This window comes from Stegodyphus dumicola, chromosome 2 (assembly GCF_044657685.1).
Source record: "Stegodyphus dumicola isolate Sdum_Otavi_A_Nest chromosome 2, ASM4465768v1".
Taxonomy (NCBI): domain Eukaryota; kingdom Metazoa; phylum Arthropoda; class Arachnida; order Araneae; family Eresidae; genus Stegodyphus; species Stegodyphus dumicola.
The window spans coordinates 141,584,183-141,603,940 of record NC_140769.1 but is presented as its reverse complement, the minus strand read 5'-3'; the positions used below and the strand labels follow the sequence as shown (position 1 = coordinate 141,603,940).

At 32.9% G+C, this 19,758-nt stretch overlaps 1 protein-coding gene across 1 annotated transcript in view; it reads right to left on the bottom strand.

The window, feature by feature from the left end:
- LOC118198069 (galanin receptor type 1-like) overlaps nucleotides 1–19,758 on the bottom strand; it is a 677,895-nt gene that overhangs the window by 98,859 nt on the left and 559,278 nt on the right. Inside the window, exon 5 of the mRNA XM_085811151.1 lies at nucleotides 4,186–4,309. Coding sequence (XP_085667277.1) covers nucleotides 4,186–4,309 — 124 coding nt within the window. The remainder of the gene's footprint in view (nucleotides 1–4,185; nucleotides 4,310–19,758) is intronic.

Here is a 19,758-nt window from a genome sequence, read left to right as displayed (position 1 = left end):
AAAAAAGGTTAAAAACATTTCTCCTAGTAATTTATTCATGGTTTCTTTTGATGTAAAATCATTATTCACCCATGTCCCAGTGGAGGGTGCATTAAAATGTCTAGAAACCAGACTTCGCCAATTTCATTTCTCTTGCATCGAAATTGATGAGCTAATTTCTCTCACTCAACTCTGTTTGAAACAAACACATTTTGTTTTGCAAAATAAATATTACAAGCAAACTGAGGGATTAGCCATGGGAAGCCCACTCAGTCCCATCCTGGCTGATATCTACATGCATTATTATGAATCAAAATTGTTTGAAACTTTAAACTTCCCACAATGGGTCTGCTACGTAGACGTTACTTTTACCCTGTTTGAAGGTAATAAAGATGATTTAAATAAAGTTCTTTCAACAATGAATTCTATTGATCCTGCTTTTGAGTTCACTTTTGAACTTGAGACTTGCAATTCTCTTCCGTTTCTCGACATTCTGGTCACACGTAACACATCCAACTTCAGTAATGCGGTTTTCCGTAAACCTTCATCGGTTTGCCTTCTACCACACTTTAAATCATGTTATCCGACTAAACAAAAGTTAGCTTTATTTTATTCCTATGTTTTCCATGCTCTTCAAGTTTGCTCCTCCAAACTAGCCCTTGATGAAGAACTAAATTATTTAAAAGCAATAGCTACTGACAGGGGCTTTTCACTCAACATTATTGATCAAGCAGTTTAAAATTTCTCATCTCAACACACTAAATGGCACACTCTTGTTTTAGGAGATTATAAAAATTCTGTTGTCATTCCCTTCTTTCCATCAATTAGCTATAAAGTTGCACATATTTTGCAGAAATTTAACTTTCGGGTTATTTACTCTCCCATCAATAAAATTCCGAGTTCCATACTCAAGAACCCCATTCCGGATATGAATTTTTGTGGTATTTATAGGATTCCTTGCCAGTGTGGTTTGATTTACATTGGCAAAACTAGGAGAGCCTTAAAATTTCGCGTCAGGGAACATGAGGCATATGTTAGAAAGAAGGAAACACAGAAGTCTTCTGTTGCTCAACATTGTTGGTCCGAAAATCACACTTTCAATTTTTCTGCTGCCAAAATTATTAAACAAACATCTTCCATTGGAGAAATGGATTTTCTAGAGGCATTTCAAATTCAAAAAAAAAATATCTTTCTGTTCTAGTTAACGATCCTAATTTCAATCCATCTTTGTCTTCGGCCTTTAAAGAAATTATGATTTAGTTCTAGTTTAACCAACAGATGGCGCCAATTGCTTATTCTTGGCCAGGCTTTCTTATCTTATTTAATCATTATTTGCTATCTTGTTCGTTTGCGGTTTTGCAGCTGAGGATGGTGGTTCGGTAAAACCATCGAAACTAGTCCTGTGAATATTTTGTAAATATAACGCTGATTTTTGTTGTTTAACTTCTGAATGAGTAAATGAGTTTATTGTTAAAACGTATATGTTTATATTATTATTATATGGTGATCTATGATGGGCACTCCAATTATTTGAACCGTAAGAGTTTTAGAAAATTGGAGATGTTTTATTTTATTTTTGTTTATTTGAAAATAAAATAACACAGGAAAAAATTCATTCAGTTGATTATTGAGAAATTTTGATGAATACAAATTCCCTCGAAATTAATGAACTATTATCGAATGTATTGAAATACTATTATTATTATTTTCTTGAACTGGGTTGATCGATCTTGGGTATAAAGAGTTTCTTCCCTAGTGTTTTGTGTCGTTTTGTATTAATGCATTGAATTTATGACTATCTTTAAGGAGTTAGAAATTACTGTGTATTTAGTTCTGGTTATTTATAGTATTCTTAAGGGAAATAACATCCTCATGAAATTTGAGCAATGATTTGGTATTGCATTATTTGTGGTAAGCTTACGTTTTGATATTTAATACCAAGGCATCAAATGAGATTTACTCCTCTTACCTCCAGGTTGTATATTTATTAAGTTTCAATTTTGGGATTTGAACTGAATAATTTCTAAAGTTACGTAATTATTGATTTAATATAGATTCATACCAATCTCTTAATTCCTCCTCACAGCACAATAAGAGAAGAGTTTCAAAATTTTTAAAAAAGCTTTTTAATATTTTCGGGCACTAGAGGTTGGGAAAATAGTTAAGTTAAAATTTGATTTAGTTATATTTTTTGAATATAACACTAGTTTGATTATTTCTTTTAGAGTACATCTTACACATCTCTGTACAATCTAGCCATATTGGCCCCATTATCATATCCTTGACCCCTAGCAATTTGAATGAGAAGCCATCTTTCCCAATTTACAAATAATTTCGTTGTTAAACAACTACCAGATTTTTCTTTAATTTCCATGCAATATATAACGTTTTTTCAATTGTCATGCACCATCTTACACATACATGTACGTAATAATTTGTCTCGCGCGTATTCAAGTGAAGTAGGAAGAGATGGAAAAGTAAATTAAAAGGAAGTTTTAGATAGTTTAATCAGAGCGTGTTCCGTCTGCTGAAGGCTAGGTTACTAGTTGGAGTTTTTCGATAGTTGTCCATCTTTGGAGTTGCATTATTGTTCCCAACAGTGCTTGTCACACCAACATAAGCTTGAGCCAACTTGAGCAATATTTATTCCTGTGTAGCCTTTGGACTAAAGATTTTACTTAGTTTTAAATTAGATTTCCTTACCTTCTAAATTAAGCAGCAAATGCTGGCTGTATTTAAGCTCAAGAAGTACCGTTCTTACGAAGTGTTAGGGATGAATATGGAGCACTTGAGGAATTATCGGAAATAATTCTTATGAAGGAAAGAGCGGTTCATGGTATTTTTAAAATTAAAAAAAATGTAGCAGATAGGTAGAAATTAACTTAATATAAAAGGATTGGATTTGTAACTGATGGTAAATCTGATATAAGTAATAAAATATGGAGCATCGATAAAATTAAGAAGTATCGTTTAAGAAGAAGATTTTTAGAATAATATTTGCATTATGCTTTGCATTATTAATCAGGATGCCGTTTAGGCCAAAAATGTGCAGATGAATAATATGAAAAGCATGAGTAGAACAATAAACTTTATCCGTGGAACATTCACTGTATAATCAAGAACTGGTTACAGAGCTTGAAGGAACTGGAAGTTAGTGTGGAGAAATCGTTTGTTTTCATAAACTGAGGTTAAGTGTTTTATTCGAACAGCTGAATTACAAATATTTTCAATTTAATAAATGAAATTAAAATTTTCGTGAAACGAAACATATAACCATTGACTTTAATGACACTTAGATAAAATCCTAAGGATACTTAGATAAAAACTGAACATTTCTTCTTGACTTAACTTGCCATTTAAATGTTCTAAATAAAGAGCGGCAAGGAAGAAATAAACTTACCACTGACATATAGGCTTGAATTAAATAATTTAAAATTAAATTAGAATCATGGGTAAACAGCTGGAATAAATACAGTTTCAGAAATTTCCCGCTTCTTAAATACAGAGTTGCTATTTAACATGAAAATGCAGGAATAATAACATTATTATGGCAAGATCCTTTAGAAAGACTTGAAAATTTTAAAAATTTGGAATTTTATTTTGCATTATTTTCATTAAAATTAAGCTGGAATGGGAATAACGCACCTAAAAATCTATAAATGGAGTTAATTAATTTACAGCTGATATAAATCTGATTCAAAGATTTTAAGATATAAATCTAATCAAATTTTATTCGTCCTGCTCAAAATATAAACATCCTTGGTTACGAATTTTTGCAATAGGAATAACTGTGTGTGATGTGAGGAGCAACCGTGCGCGATGCGAGGGCAAATATATGCAGGCTCCCTCTTCACCAGGAGTAAAACCTCTGCAAGACTAAGAAGAAGTAAAGAAATCTGCAAGTCTTGACCTGTACCTCTTTGCACTCGAAATCAGTTGAGCTCTTGACTAAATCTACGATAAACACAAGCTCTTCACTAAATGTACGCCAATCTACGCCTGATGATTTGCTGATTTTTTGTTTCACTTTTCCGTGTTTCTGTACAGTTTTAATATTCACCATATTAAAGAAAGGATCGCTAGCTACCTATAGAGAAATTACACTCAATACATTCTATGCAGATTTACAATTTTTTGAGTGAAATGACGCACATCAATATGAAAACTAAAGCAAGCTTTTAAAGGAATGAGTAAAGAAATACTCACTTTTGTCAAACATACAGGAGTAGCAAGCAAAATAGCCAGGCCCCAGACTATGCAGAGACCTCTACGACACGTACTAACTGTGCAATATCGTCTCGCTAGAATAGGATACGCTATAACAAGGAATCTGAAATAAAAATAAAAGACATTTGTTTTTTTTAAATGCAATAACATAAAGAAAATCTTAATTTTTAACTCAGTGTAGAAAAGACAACTGTATTATTGTTAGACAACTATTATTGATACGTTCAGCGACAAATTGAATTCAAAAACATGTTAGACACTTTTGTATATTTCATAGCTTTAAAATATAATTATTGGCTGAACTTCTGAAGCGATAGAAATAAAATGATTGGTCCAATCCAATTCCTACGCCTAAAAGAATTAAGTGTAACCATTCGAATATTATTATTTCAAGGAAGAATGCTTGTGGTGTCCTCCAAAAAATGCAATCTCTTTATTGTTAATTAAAAATATGATTAATGAAACTCAATTATATTAATCGAAAGATAAAAGGAAACCTTACGATAAACAATATTATGATCTTGCAATACTGTCGCCAATATGTAAAACCTGGGATGTTTATTCCATTCTGGGAGTTTTCTTCTTTTTTGAGCAAAGTGAGGGGAAATCGTTTGCGTACACTCATAAGTATCAAACTTTTAATGCTTAAAAGACAAACAGAATTTTTTGTGTTAATATACATTATGTATAAGTTTTAAAAATTAAGGGAATGAATACAGTTTTGGAGAATTAATTCTTGATTCCTGTTTACACGTGAGCTAAACAAATTAAAATTCCTTTTAAAAACAAATTAAATTTCCTTAAAATAATAGGTAATACATATCTAGAAAATAATTTTTGTAAATGAGTTTTAAACTACTAAAGAGAATATCCATAAATCTGTGAAAAAAAAAATTGCGAAAATAACATTGTAAGGATCCTAAGTTTTACTAACGTTTATTTTATTTTAAATCTTTACTATCACTTCTTATTTTCTACTTCCGGCCAGAATTAAAAGCTTTTACTTATTTATGCAAATTTGTCTTGCTAACGCCAAGTACTTAAGTTGTGGCTTTTTGCCAAGCAAGAGATAGTAGTTTTACTCGGTTGCTGATTGCCTTCAAGGCCAGAGGTTTAATCCTCGTGATAATTTTAAACGTATCGTAGTTTTAGCAGCTCTCTGTACTACATACGGCTTTTTGTTAATTGACGGCCAATCTTAGAGTAGGCACTTGTATAGTAATCCAAAGTTAGTTCTAGTTAGAGCTTTTAGTTAGTATTTTTATATTCTTACCTTCAGACCACAAGTGGTTGTTCTCTGTATTCCGAAGTCCGGAAAGCTCTGTAAAGATAGAAAAATAAAGGGTTTCGTATACCCTTCCTGTGTGTATTGTCTACTTCACAATTTATTGAACATAGCTTTAGTAAACTCCCTGTTCCGAGTCAGGACAGTTAATGTTTCCAAAGCAAGTAAAGAGGAATACCAATCCTGATAGTGGCGCCCGACGAAGAAGAATAACCATGGCCGAGTTTCGAGAAGAACCTGTGGTGCCTGCAGAAGCGGCTCAGAATCCAGAAATGCCAGCTGCCGCCCTAGAAGGATTTGGTTACATCGTACAGACCATGCGCGCATCGATGAAAGCAGAAGCAACATTTAATGGAAACTCACCGGCAAACAGTTTTTTTGGAAAAATTTGATGACCACTTTATGCTGTATCCAGTACATGAGTTCCAGAAAGTCACCTTAGCTACCAGCGCTTTGAGGGGCCAAGCGCTTAATTGGTTCAAATGTATAGGCAGAAGCCTCTTGGGTCAAGCGGGAAGTCCCACCTATACTTACGAAAATTTTAAGACTGCCTTAGTAAAAGCCTTCCCTGTCGTAAGAGATCGTGCAAGATTAGAAACGGAACTCTTCAGCATATATCAGCAACGAATCGAAAATCTTTCCACCTTTATTTTAAGAAAAATTCACGTCTTTAAACTCTTGTATGGAAACCGTCCGGATCCTGAGATAATCCAAGTGATTTTGCCGAGGTTACTTCCCCAAGTAGAAGACTTTATTGAATTAAGGAATCCGACTACACTGGAAAAGTTATTTGAGCTAGCAAGCCAGTTTGAAAGTAGAAGAACGGCGGACATTGAAAGAAGACGCCAGTATGAGCAACAAAGCCAATTTGGTGCGCCAAGACCACAGGAAAGTCAAGAACACGGCTACGGAAGCAAAGCGAATCAGTGGGCAAGGAAACCTGAGTATCCAAAAACAACCGGCGAACGTCGACATTTCAGTAGTAAGCCAGAAAACGTCTGAAGGCCAGCGGAAAAAGAAGGAAGGCATGGAAAGGAAGAAACAAAATTTAAACTAAGACGGATTTCTGCTGACGGGAGGGTTCGGAAATCCGAAGGCCAACCAAACCCCTCTTCCTTCAAGTTAAATATAGTTATGGTGAAAAACTTGACTCTTCCAAAGATTGAAGTTTTGGTGAATAACATCCCAGCCACCGCACTCCTGGATACAGGCGCGCAGTGTTCCTGTGTGGCAGAAGATTTTTTTAGGAAGTATTTCCGTGACACCGCATATATAATTCGGATAATACGACAGTGTTAGCTGCGCAGGGAGAAAGATGTAAATGCATAGGTAAAATACCTTTATACATTCGTATCAAGGAAGAGCAAGTAAAAATTATGTTTTTTATCGTAAAAAATTTACAAGCACATGTCATTTTAGGGATAGATTTTCTTTCAGAGGCGGAAGCAACGCTGGATTTTAACGAAGCGTCCCTTAAGCTGACGATGAAACCAGTTCGAGAAGAAAAAACAGAACCACCGATGTTAAAACTCGACCACCTGCCTAAAGAAGAGCAACAAAAAATTCGACAAGTGGTAAGTGAATTTGCTTCGTTATTTAGTGATATTCCAGGATTTACTCAAGTTACTAACCATAGTATCGCCACCGGGGATTCACTGCGAGTTCGCCACAAAACATATCGATATGATAAGAATAAGGAAAAAATTATAGAGTGGCACATTCGAGATATGTTACGTAAAAAGATCATAACGCCCATCTCAAGTAGTTATGCTAGCCCGGTTGTGTTATGTAAGAAAAATAATGACTATCCGGTAACACATCCCAAAAGGTGGCGTTTTGCAATAGACTATCGTAAATTAAACTCCATGGCTAAATATCCGGTATATCCGTTACCTATTATTGAAGAAATTCTAAGGAACATAACTTCTACCAAATATATGACTACGTTAGACTTAACGACTGGTTATTTTCAAATACGGGTTAAACCGGGAGATGTGCCTAAGACTGCTTTTATAACCAAGTCTGGCACTTATGCATTCTTGCGTATGCCGTTTGGCCTTTCAGGGGCACCGGCAACATTTCAGCGATGTATGCACATTGTGCTAAGGCCTGTTTTTGGAAAGACCACATTTATCTATTTAGACGATATCATTATTACTAGTGATAATCTGGACCAACATGTACAGGATTTAAGACAGGTGTTTTCATTATTAAATGAGGCCGGTCTAAAAGTTAATGTCGAAAAGTGCAAATTTGCAGCCCCTGAATTAAAATACTTAGGTTACAAAGTATCTCAGAAATTAATCGAGACAGACGAATCAAAAATAATCGCTGTGCAAAAGTATCCGCCGCCAAATACGGCGAAGAATCTCTCTACTTTTCTAGGACTTTGTTCATATTATAGGTCCTTTATAAAAGATTTTGCAGCTATTGCTGAACCATTGTTGAAATTAAAAAGGTGTGGTGTGGTGTGGTGTATTTAATTATGGCAAAGCACACTAGGGCTATCTGCCTAAGGGGAGGGATGCCTTTCGTGGAGGACTTTCTAAGGGAAACTGGCTCGTATACACGTTACACATGGGGAAAACCACGAAAACGCCCATGCAGCCAGCCCGTTCGCGGGATTCGAATCTCGGACCGAACTACCAGTGTTCAGCGTCTTTACCGCTCGGCCGCTGGGAAATTAAAAAGGAAAAAGGCAAGATTCTCGTGGACGGCCGAAGCCAATAGGGCTTTCGAAAAAGTAAAGCAAGCATTAACGCAAGCCCCTGTTTTGAAATTTCCTGAAAATGATGAGAATTTAGAAATTTCAGCGGATGCTTCGGATTATGCGGTGGGGGCGGTACTTTCGCAAAAACAGCAGCCCGTGGCATTTTTTAGTAGAACTTTAAATCAAACACAAAGAAATTATTCCGCGACTGAGAGAGAGGCACTTTGCAGTTCTGTTAGCAGTGCAAAAGTTCCGAGTCTATTTTGCAAGGGCGCCAATAACAGTGTATTCTGAACATGCGGCGGTAACTAGATTGTACTCAGGGAAAAACTTATCCCCAAGGTTAATAAGATGGGCACTCAAGCTTCAAGAATATAATCTGGTAATCAAGCATATCCCCGGAAAGGAAAATATTGTAGCAGATGCCCTATCCAGAATAAAAATAGATGAAGAAGGTAATACTGTAAAGGTGGCAATGCTCACAGCATGTACAATAAATTCCCGAGAAACTGTAATAACCGAACTGGGTAAGGATCCTGAATTTAAAAACATTTATGAGTATTTAAAGGATCCTGAAAATTTTAGCCACCAAGATATTGTGGCGATAAGAAATAGGGCGGCCCATTTCGAACTAATAGATAGTCTATTATTTTATACAAAAACTACGAATTCCAACAACGAATTTCGACCTGTTATCCCAGCAAGTCTTAGATTAAATATCCTGCAGGAGTTACACGTCTGCCCTTTAGCTCCTTATGCTGGTATTCGAAAAACCATCCAACGCGTACGCGAAGCAGTTTATTTTCCTGAGCTGCAAAAGTTAACAAGGGCGTATGTCCAGTCCTGCCCAACATGTCAAGCAGTTAATTATATTAATTCCCGCCCGGCCGAGTTTCTAAATAGCATTAAATCCGAATTTCCAAATGAAATAATTGGCATCGATTTACTGGGCCCTTTCCCAAAAAGTCAGTTAAATAAAAGTCGGTATCTCCTTGTTATGGTTGATAATTTTAGTAAGTGGACCGAAATTGTTCCCTTAAAACGAGCCTCCGCGAAATTAGTTACTGATTCTATTTTAATTAAATATATTTTAAAATACGGGGCGCCCCTAAAAGTTATATCGGATAATGGTCCTCAATTTGTAAGTAATATATTTGAAGACATGTGCAAAAAACTGGGCATACGTCATTTAAAAATGGTCCCGTATCGGCCGCAATCAAATATAGCGGAACGGGTTAATAGAAATATAGTGAAAATTATCCGTAGTTATGTTAAAAATTTTCATAAAAGCTGGGACAACTATGTCAATGTATTAGCTTTCGCCCTTAGGACCGCAAAACATGATACGACGGGCAAAACTCCTGCTGAGTTATTTTTAGGCAGAAAGATTATAACGCCGTTAGATAAATTATTTTATGTTCAACAAAGAGCCCCAGAATTTAAAATGGGCAATATAGAAAAATTAATTAAAGAAGCAAAAAAGAACACTGAAGTAGCACAGAGAAAACAGAAGCTTTATTATGATATGAAACGACGGGGAGTAACTTATAAAGTAGGAGATGAAGTGTTAGAAATTAAGCATTCACTTTCTTCAGCACCAGAAGATAAAACTGCCAAATTTTATCCACGATTTGAAGGGCCATATGTCATAGAAAAAAAAAAAAACAGGCTGTAGTGGTGTTAAAAGCCTGGAATGGTGAAACCTGCACCGCAAACATTGACCAGATAAAACCATTCTATAATCGTAATAAAATACCAATATTTAAAGATCTTTTGCAGGATCCGGCAGGGCAGGCACAAGCTCCAGAGGTGGAACAACGACAATCACAAGGGCAAGCCATTACTCGACAGGAGCAGTTGAAAAGAAAGTTCCCCCGTTGGAAAATTGAAGGTAACAAGAAAAAGAAGCCGTTCCACCGACCAGAAAAAAGAGGGCACGACCACCCCCAGAATGAAGAAGGGAGAAGTACGACGAATGCAAAGAGAGCCAGGAGAAATGACGGCAACTATAACCCGGCTCCAAAACGGAAGATCCACCCATCGGATAGGAGTCTACGCAGCAAATGTCGACGAATTGATGAAGGAACACCAGCTGCGGAGGCAAAGAAACAAGGAAAATTTGAACAGACAGCAACGAGATCCAGGCAAGAACGAGAGACAGTTTTCCCGGTTCCGCCAAGACCAGCTGCCATCAAACGTCCGAGACGACAGGCAGAGGCTAAAAAGAAGGTCGTCAAGGGTGACCGAACTGGAAGGAAAAGAAAGTTCATGGAGGAAGGAACAGAAGGGCGAACCCGTACAAGACGGAAGATCAACCAGACTGTGGTCTTCACCACTTTCCAAGACTGGGCAGAAAAAAGGATGTCTGAATATCACAAAGATGAGTAAAACTTTACGTTACTTTGAAACCTTAAGTTAATTTTTCTTTCTTACTGCAAGTGGCAGAATTCAAGAAGTTTTACCTTATGTGAGGCCTATGTTTATCGCCAAAAAGGCGAGAAATGAGTTGTTACCTATTTTGGTATTATGTTTTTCGCGAGTAAATCTAAAATTAATGTATAATAGGAATGTGTAAATACTTGAATATTGTAAAAGCATTGATAATCTTTGAGAAAGGTACCTTAAGAAAATTGTAAAAGTTATTGTATAAAATTTTATTTAAAAGATTCTGGCAAGAATAAAGTTTTAGTCTGAAAGACTTTTGAAATGTAGTATTTCAATGTAGAAGAATTGGCACTTGCTTGGAAAAGAATAGAAGTTAACAATGTGCTACTAATGTATGTTTTAAAATGCGTAAAATTAACGGCATGTTAATATGTCCTTATATACAATGTGAACTGTTATTTTAAACGTTAAGAAATACTGTAATATGTTAAAAGTGAAAGTAATGCCAAAAATTTTAACTTCGTGTGAGTGTAAAAAGAGCAAATTATTGTGAATATGTGTTAAATGTTGAATGAATGTAGTTAGGCTCTCTGACGCTACACTTCAGAGTTAGCCACTTTTCAGAATAGTACCTCAGTGTTTAGAGATGAATATAAGGTGTGTTCTGAGGTCTTGTTATGTTGAATTTTAACACTTTAGTGTTTTGATTGCAGGCGGTAGTGTTGAACACTTGTACATAGACACTTTCGTGTTTGGTGTTTTCCTTTACAACACATGTCAGAGAGCACGGGGAGATAATTAAATAACGTCATGAATGAAATAAGAATGTTAAAAGAGATATATAAGTATTCATGTTACTTGCCATTTAATTGTGTAACATTTCATTAAACTAGTTTTCTTTCCAGATCTCTGGAAGGAACCAGATTTCAACTAAGAACTCCTGTTTAGATGCAGTACAGATGAAAAATCTTGTCCATGGAATTTATAATGTAAAAACGATTTTTTTTTTAATTTCTAGTTTCTAGTGAGAAATGTTTGTAAAAGATTGGCCTCGAATTAGATTCTAGACCATAAAGTTTTCAACAAGGTCGTTTTAGACCTCAGTTTCAAACTAATTAACTCTGGCGGGATGTAAGTAAGGATCCTAAGTTTTACTAACGTTTATTTTATTTTCAATCTTTACTATCACTTCTTATTTTCTACTTCCGGCCAGAATTAAAAGCTTTTACTTATTTATGCAAATTTGTCTTGCTAACGCCAAGTACTTAAGTTGTGGCTTTTTGCCAAGCAAGAGAGAGGAAGGAGTTATTAGAAGCAGGCCGCTTGCCATAGTAGTTTTACTCGGTTGCTGGTTGCCTTCAAGGCCAGTGGTTTAATCCTCGTGATAATTTTAAGCTTATCGTAGTTTTAGCAGCTGTCTGTACTACATACGGCTTTTTGTTAATTGACGGCCAATCTTAGAGTAGGCACTTGTATAGTAATCCAAAGTTAGTTTTAGTTATAGCTTTTAGTTTGTATTTTTATATTCTTACGTTCAGACCACAAGTGGTTGTTCTCTGTATTCCGAAGTCCGGAAAGCTCTGTAAAGATAGAAAAATAAAGGGTTTCGTATACCCTTCTTGTGTGTATTGTCTACTTCACAATTTATTGAACATAGCTTTAGTAAGCTCCGTGTTCCGAGTCAGGACAGTTAATGTTTCCAAAGCAAGTAAAGAGGAATACCAATCCTGATAACATGGTTGTTCTTTAAATAAATTATTTATTTTTATTTAAAACAATGTAACATTTTAAATATATTTAGTATACATTAGATAGTAAATTCAATTACATTTCTTTAAATGAATTTAAGTAGTGTATTTCAAAAACCATTATTTAAATATTTACATGAATATAAATATCAATATAAAATATCCAGTTAGGTGAATGTATAATATATCAAATTTAGTTTTTATAGGTTTGCTAAGTTTTTTAATTATTTCACTTTTTCGCTCAATTATCAATAAAATCCATTATTCGATTCTTAAAGATTAGATTTCTGACTTTAAATCTTGTGAAATTCATAAAATTTTACGGATTCTCAAGTTCAATTTTGAAGTTTCTTCGCCACCTAACAATAAAATCCATTATTCGACTCTTAGATCCCATTTCTGACTTTAATTCTTGAGGAATTGATAGTATATCTTTCCAATGTATTTTGAAGTATATCGACAAAACTAAAAAAAGCGTTAGAGTTTCATATCAATTTTCATGTACGAAATGAAAAAACAAACAAATATTCAATGACTTATCTTTGTTGGGAATATAATCACAGTTTTGTCTTTAGGCCAGCAAAAATTATCCAAAAAGTTCAAAGGTAAAAGCTTTAAAGAAAGAAAAGCTTCAAAGCGTTCAAAGAAGAAAAGCTTCAAAGAAATCCACCAACAGGTGGACTCATTTTCTTCTACAAGTGTGATATGCAAGATCAGAAAATTATTCAGAATTTCGGGAACTACAGTTAGAATTATTGATAAAAAACATCAGAGGCTTCTAACCATTCATCACAACAGCAACTGGTAGTTATGTAAAGTGTACATAGTTCTTTTTTCCATATGTAACCAAGTATTTAATCAAGTGTGTACCCAAGAATTTAGTCAAGGTTTTTATTCTTTCATCTTACAACAGGTGAAGCAGGTATGGTTTTCATTCTTACAAAGACTTTGTTGTTCTATTAGCAGTTACTTTAGACGTTCACAAATTACTGTATATATCTTATTGTTCTTATTTGTAAATTAGTTGCTTGATTATTTAACTTCATCTAGTCCCTAATTCTCAATTTGGATGATAACGTGATCACATGTAAGCAAAAGTTATCGCACTAAATTGCCAGAGCTTTTAAGAGAAGACATGTAGAACTGTCAGTTAAAAATAGAATAAAAAATGCACTGTTTAGGAAACATGCTGTATTGTAAGGAAGAATGCTACGATTGCTTTTATAATTACTTTCCACGAATCCTAAATTTGGATGATCACGTGATCACTTGTAAACAAATATTCAAATTAAAATTGCCTGATCTTTAAAGAAAGGAAAGCAAACATGTAGAATTTTCAGTGAAATGTTTAGAGTTAAAAATGTACTTGCTTAAGAAATATGCTGTATTGTAAAAAAAATAGGAAGAATGCTATGATTGCTTTTACGTTGTTACGTTTATTGCATTTGATGGCCATAAAAACAGCATAAGCGGGCGACAATTAGAATTTTTGTTTTCATTTTTCAGCACTTCTTGCACAAGTCCCACTTAGCTGAATCTAATAAAGTTACAATTTATAAACGACCTATGCAAGCGATACATGGGAATAAAGGCTGAAAGGTCGCAAACTTCGTGATAAACTGATGATCTTCGATCCACAGAATTTCATTTCTCCTGATGACGAGGGACTTGCTCTTGCTGCCATGGAAATCGATAGAGTCTTGATTAAAATATACGCCCAAAAGAAAGTTGCACCTTTGCCTAGTTTTGTACCGATAATGTATTTAAATGCTGAATATTCAAACAAAATCCTTCATTAGATGCATAGAAAACAAGAATTTATTTCAGTTAAATCTATTTGTTCCTAAAATTTATGATAATTTTGATGTGGGAGCAAATGTTTTGTATTTACGCCATTAATATTACATAGCCATAGTTTCGTTTTCATGATTTATATTTCTTATACATATGTAAACTGGTAAGTTTGCTGTTCCTCTCAAGATATTTTTATTGGCTATTAAAATTTTACGATGTTTCGAGTTTCTGTTATAAATAAAGAAAAGTAACTGCTTCAGGGAAAAGCATTTTGGATATATGCGAAGATCTTTCAAAATACATGATACTATACAGTGAAGCAAAATTTATTACAATTTTTGTACATTGATTTTTATTTACTTTGGATCAACGTGTATTATTTATTCTTTATTATTTATTAGCATTACCGTTTAAATAATTCTTCTCTGCATTGTATTTAATCGCATTTCAGTATATTCTTTTCATGCAGCGCGCATTTCTTGTTCAAGCTAAATCAAATCACTGAACACAATCACGCCTTAGAAACAGATAAAAAAGAATAGAAAAAATCTAGAATCAGTGAAAATTGGGAAATATCTGGAAATAGAGGAAAAAGAATAGAAAAGTCTAGAAGCAGCGAAAATAGTCAAATCTCATAATGTTACCATTCGGCAAGCACAACATCCTTAGCTCACATTTCAGATTTATTCAGAAATAATTCAAATTTATTTAAAATGCCTAGATTTTATAAATGATGTAGGAAAAGAAATGAATAGCGACTACATTTTTATGAGAGACTGGTGTAGAAAAATAGTTTTCTTATCAAATTTGTAAAAACGTTTAACCACATTTTACATCTTCTTAAACGATAAGCTTTTATCGAATGCAAAGTAAATGTGTTCTTGATCAAGGTTTGACTTAAATGAGGAAGAAGAGAGGGGTACAGATGGAAGATCAATTTTTTACAGTATGATAGTATCTGACAAGTGGGGAGAGAAAAACTGACGCAGGCGTCCTTTTAATTGGGGTCTCAAAAGTATAACTCTTGAATGTGATTCAAATGTTATTCGTAACTGACATAACTTGGGATAAATCATATTTGTTTCCATCAGAGAGACCAAATAATTCATCGATATAATCGAAAAGGTGAAATTTATTGGTCTTTTAATTCTTTTTTTCCAAAATAGTGCATGTAAATTTCACGAGAACTGGAATGAGAAGACTGAACAACTCACTCTGTTTATGACGTGTGTCTGTCATGAGTTGCAAATGACGATGTTGATATTCAGTCTCTCCAGTATCTATTAAAATAACAAACATAAAAAATTGTTTTATTCTTATTAAGTTATCTTTTGGTATTCTTTTATTTGTGTTAAATGTTATTGGTTGAAATTGCAAGAGTTGAAAAAGCATTTGTTTCAGTTCTTATTGATTAAACAATATAATACGGTCAAAAATTACTGAGCGCATTTCATTGATAAAGTAAGGGATTTGCAAATAATATTTATTTGTATTAGATGTCAAATTATATAGAAAAATATATAGCATTTTAACCAATTTTTGTAAACGTGTTAAGTTTTAAAATGCTGCAATATGTGCATCTTGCGTAATGAGAAAATTATAAATTTTAAACTCTCGCAACGATTCTCCCCCATTTTAAACATTAGTGTTCTAACGGAGCAAATATATTCGATATTTAAGTATTCGTAATTTATTTGTTAAAGTAGGGTCTTTACCATCCTTCGTATAAAGAAGTCTGAAACTGTTGTTGCAGGAGATTGAACTGACCAAAAAATCCATCCACATAATAAAATTCAGTTCCTTTAAACAGAGAATTTCAAAATAATCGTGTTTAAGCAGAAATTATGGGGCAGTGCTGAATTTAATCAACGAATTGCGGAAATCGTTGAAACAATTGCACTCCAAATACTGGGAAACGCATCGCAAGAGTTTAAATACCAACTGCTACGGTAATTAGTCCATATTAAACGAGTCGTGTAAAAACAAGCCTATACTGCAATGCTTTAAAATTTAATGCTTATAAAAATGTATGAAATGCTATTTATTTTCATTATTACATACCATAACTTCTTTCTGCAACTTGATATTGTAATAAAGAAATATTTTTAACATATGTGGATGAACAACATAAACATATAATTTTAGTAAATCCATATATTGTACAAGATTAAGAATTAAGGGGACTTAAAACCCTTAAGATCTTCAAATATGTGACTGTTGCAAGAACAGGAATATTTTTTTTTATTTTAAAACAATTCCAACTTACTACTGACTACATAATACAGCTGCTTTGGAAACTAGTAACCAGAAAGTTTGTGTTGTCGTAAATCGTAAATTTAATCTGCTTTGTGACAAAAGTTTCTATGCGTTCACGTCATGCTTCCATCTTGAGCGCATGATATTTCAAAAATGGCTAATGATACATACTTGAAATTTGATGGAATTCTTTATGTGGGCATTATCATCTAACTGAACCAAAAATCTGATGAATATTTTAATATTAAAAAATATGAACGAAAACATTGCAGACTTTTTAGTAAAATACATTTTATAAACTCAACTTAAAATAAAATCAAACTTTAGCATGAAATTCTTAGGATTTTTGGTTCACAGTAGTTTTAAAATGTTATAAAATGCATATATTAAACATGGAATTAAATATGCAACAGAATGTTTTAAACTGTGTGCGCAAGGTAGGATCATTACGTAAAAGCATAAAAATTTTTGTCACAAAGCAGATTAACTTATAGAAAAATGTTTTGGTTACTAGTTCGGAAAGCATCCGTATTATGTAGTCAGCTGTAAAACGTTGGAAGTAGTTGCTTGCAAAATAAATAAGTTATCCCAATTCTTGCAAGAGTAACATATTCGAAGATCCTAAGGGTTTTAAGGTTATGAGTCCCTTTTTAAAGCAGCTAATTAAAAAAGATACAAAATTTAGAACAGTGAAATACATTCCTAAATTCAATTGTTTCGAAACTTATTTCTGCAAATATTAATAATTTTATATTAAAAGCAGGTTTCCTTCTAAGTTAACCAACTCATCATTTTAAGGAATTGAAAAAGGTAATATTAGAACAAAGTAAAAAGAATACTGATAATGTTAAAATGATCTAAAGGAATTTAAAACTATAAAGTTTTGTTTCAGAAGTTTGCACAGTTGAAAAAATTACTGTTACAAGATTTGATAAAGAAAATAATAATTTCAGTATTTTATAAAAACAGCTCTCTAATTTTCTTGTTGAAACGAAGCTGCTACTGTATTTCGAAAAATAAGGAAAGAAGAATAAACAGAAAAATTTTTGCTTTAAAAAAAATGGGAAATCTCTCTTAATACTGCCAACAATAAATTTGCCAATTAATATGCAGTTCCTGAATTTCATAAAAATCCTGTCAAATTTAGATTTATAATAAATAGTGCTAGAAATAATAAAAAAATGCTTATAATATATTTATAAATCTGCTTAAATCAATATGAAATTTAATTTTTGATAATGGTAATACTAATAAGCACTACGTTTGGACTATTAACAACAACTTGCATATAAATGAAAAAATTAAGAATTTAAACATTTCTTCCACTTAAAGAAATCTATGAAAATCTTCTCGATCTGCCAAATTTTTTCCCGAAATGTTTGCTTGCTATTCTAGATTTACAAAAAATATGAAAAGATTATCTCTATTTCCCGCTTTTTAGGAACTTAATCAAGCATGCAAATATTTTTCCCCTAAAAATAAATTGGTATTCCAATAAGAAGTTCGTATTGGACTTATGTACCCACTAGTTATTATGCAACCTCTAGTTAGTCTAAAGAGTGTAAGTTTCTTAAATAAAACCTTTCAGAAAATGATTTTGCTAAACTTGAACCTACAATCAGATATACTGATGATATTATTACATTCAACAACAATAATCTTATTGAAATAAGCAACATGTACCCCAAATGTTTAAAACTTAACAAGACCAGTAAGAATAACTTAATTGTAGATTATCTGGATCTTAGCATTTCGACTCTTAAAGAAGTAAGATTTTTTTGATAAATGAAAATAATTCAATTTTTCAACAGTTAAACTTATAAACTGGCAAGGAATTCTTACTAAAATTTGACGATAAATTAAAATTTCAATTAACTTCCTTTAGAGTCTACTTAATAAAGGTAGAGTGATCTGTACCCTATATAATTTTTTAAAGATTATGGTTTTTTTAAATCTGAAAGCTCTAATAAGAAAAGGATAAAGTTTTAGAGACTTTTATAATGTAATTTCTATACATGTGTTTAAGTACATTTTTCTTGACTATACGTTTATTAAAAGAGGGCCTACTCTAATTTAAGCCGTCATTATAAGCCAATGATGTGAAAATTTTATGCATTTCGAACATTTGCTTTCTTTCTTCCGTTTTCTTACAATGCTTTCCAAATCTAAGAGTAGAAAATTACATTCTATAAATTGCCCTTTTGGAAGATTTGAAACTCTCCATTGTCAATTTGCATCCTCATTTGCGACTACACTTTCCTTTTGAATTGCGGTCATTTGTTTATTTGTTCTACCAGGGATAAGTTCAAAAATTAATTTTCTCTGTTAATTTTTACTATATTTCCTATTTTTTAATACATTTTGTCTTTTAATATGCTTTAATTTGAATTTTAATATTAATAAATAGCACTTTTAATTGATTTGCATTGAACGAATTTATTTCTTTTGGATTTTGTTGGTATATTTTTACATCATATGAGGCAGGGTTATTGCGCCGATTGAGAATTTTCTGCTGAATTAAATAACTTAAGATGAGGGATTCAATTCAGTTTGACCTATCTCCTCTTGATAATGTTGAATCAGATTTTAATTGTATTTCTCTTGCTATTTATATATTTTTATACATTGTTGCTATTTATGGATGTTTTTCTGGTTTGAAAACACTTAGTTGTTTTCTTTTATATTTTTATTGGGATATTTTGGGATTTGACTAGTTTTAAATCTCATTTCTTTCATGTCTTCGTGATTTTGGTTCTAAATTTCTTACTATTTTGTTCATAATCGATTAAATTTGCAGCAGCAGATTGCGTGGAAATAATATTCGGAATTTTTTTTTTTAAATTGTGATACTGTAATATTAGATCCCATACATATAGAAACACAAGAAGGAAAGAAACTGTAAAGCTAGTGAATTTTAACCAAAAAAGAAAGAAGAACCAAAACGTAAAATCCCTTGCAGATGCTACAAAAAACATTTAATTTACCAAAGTGATAGCGAAAATACAGAAAGAATTAAATGAAATTATCTCCAAAGGAATTACTTGCCTAAGAAAATTATTTAGAATGGAAATGTGCAATATTCTGGTAATGACTAGTTGGAATAAATAAATAAATACTTTTGAATATCATTTAAAATGTAAAAGAGAAGAATAGAACAAGAAGTATAGCTAATTTACCTAGAAATATCCCGACTTATCAATGAGAATTGCAATGTTTTCTTAGAGCTATTAAGAATTGATGAAACCCTCGTTTCGTTATCTCGCATATCTGAACAAACCCCTTTTCAGTTTTATATTTCTGCCCAAATTTGGAACCTACCGAATTACATCTTATTAATTCGAATATGTGAGAAATCCTCCGACGCGCAGACAGAT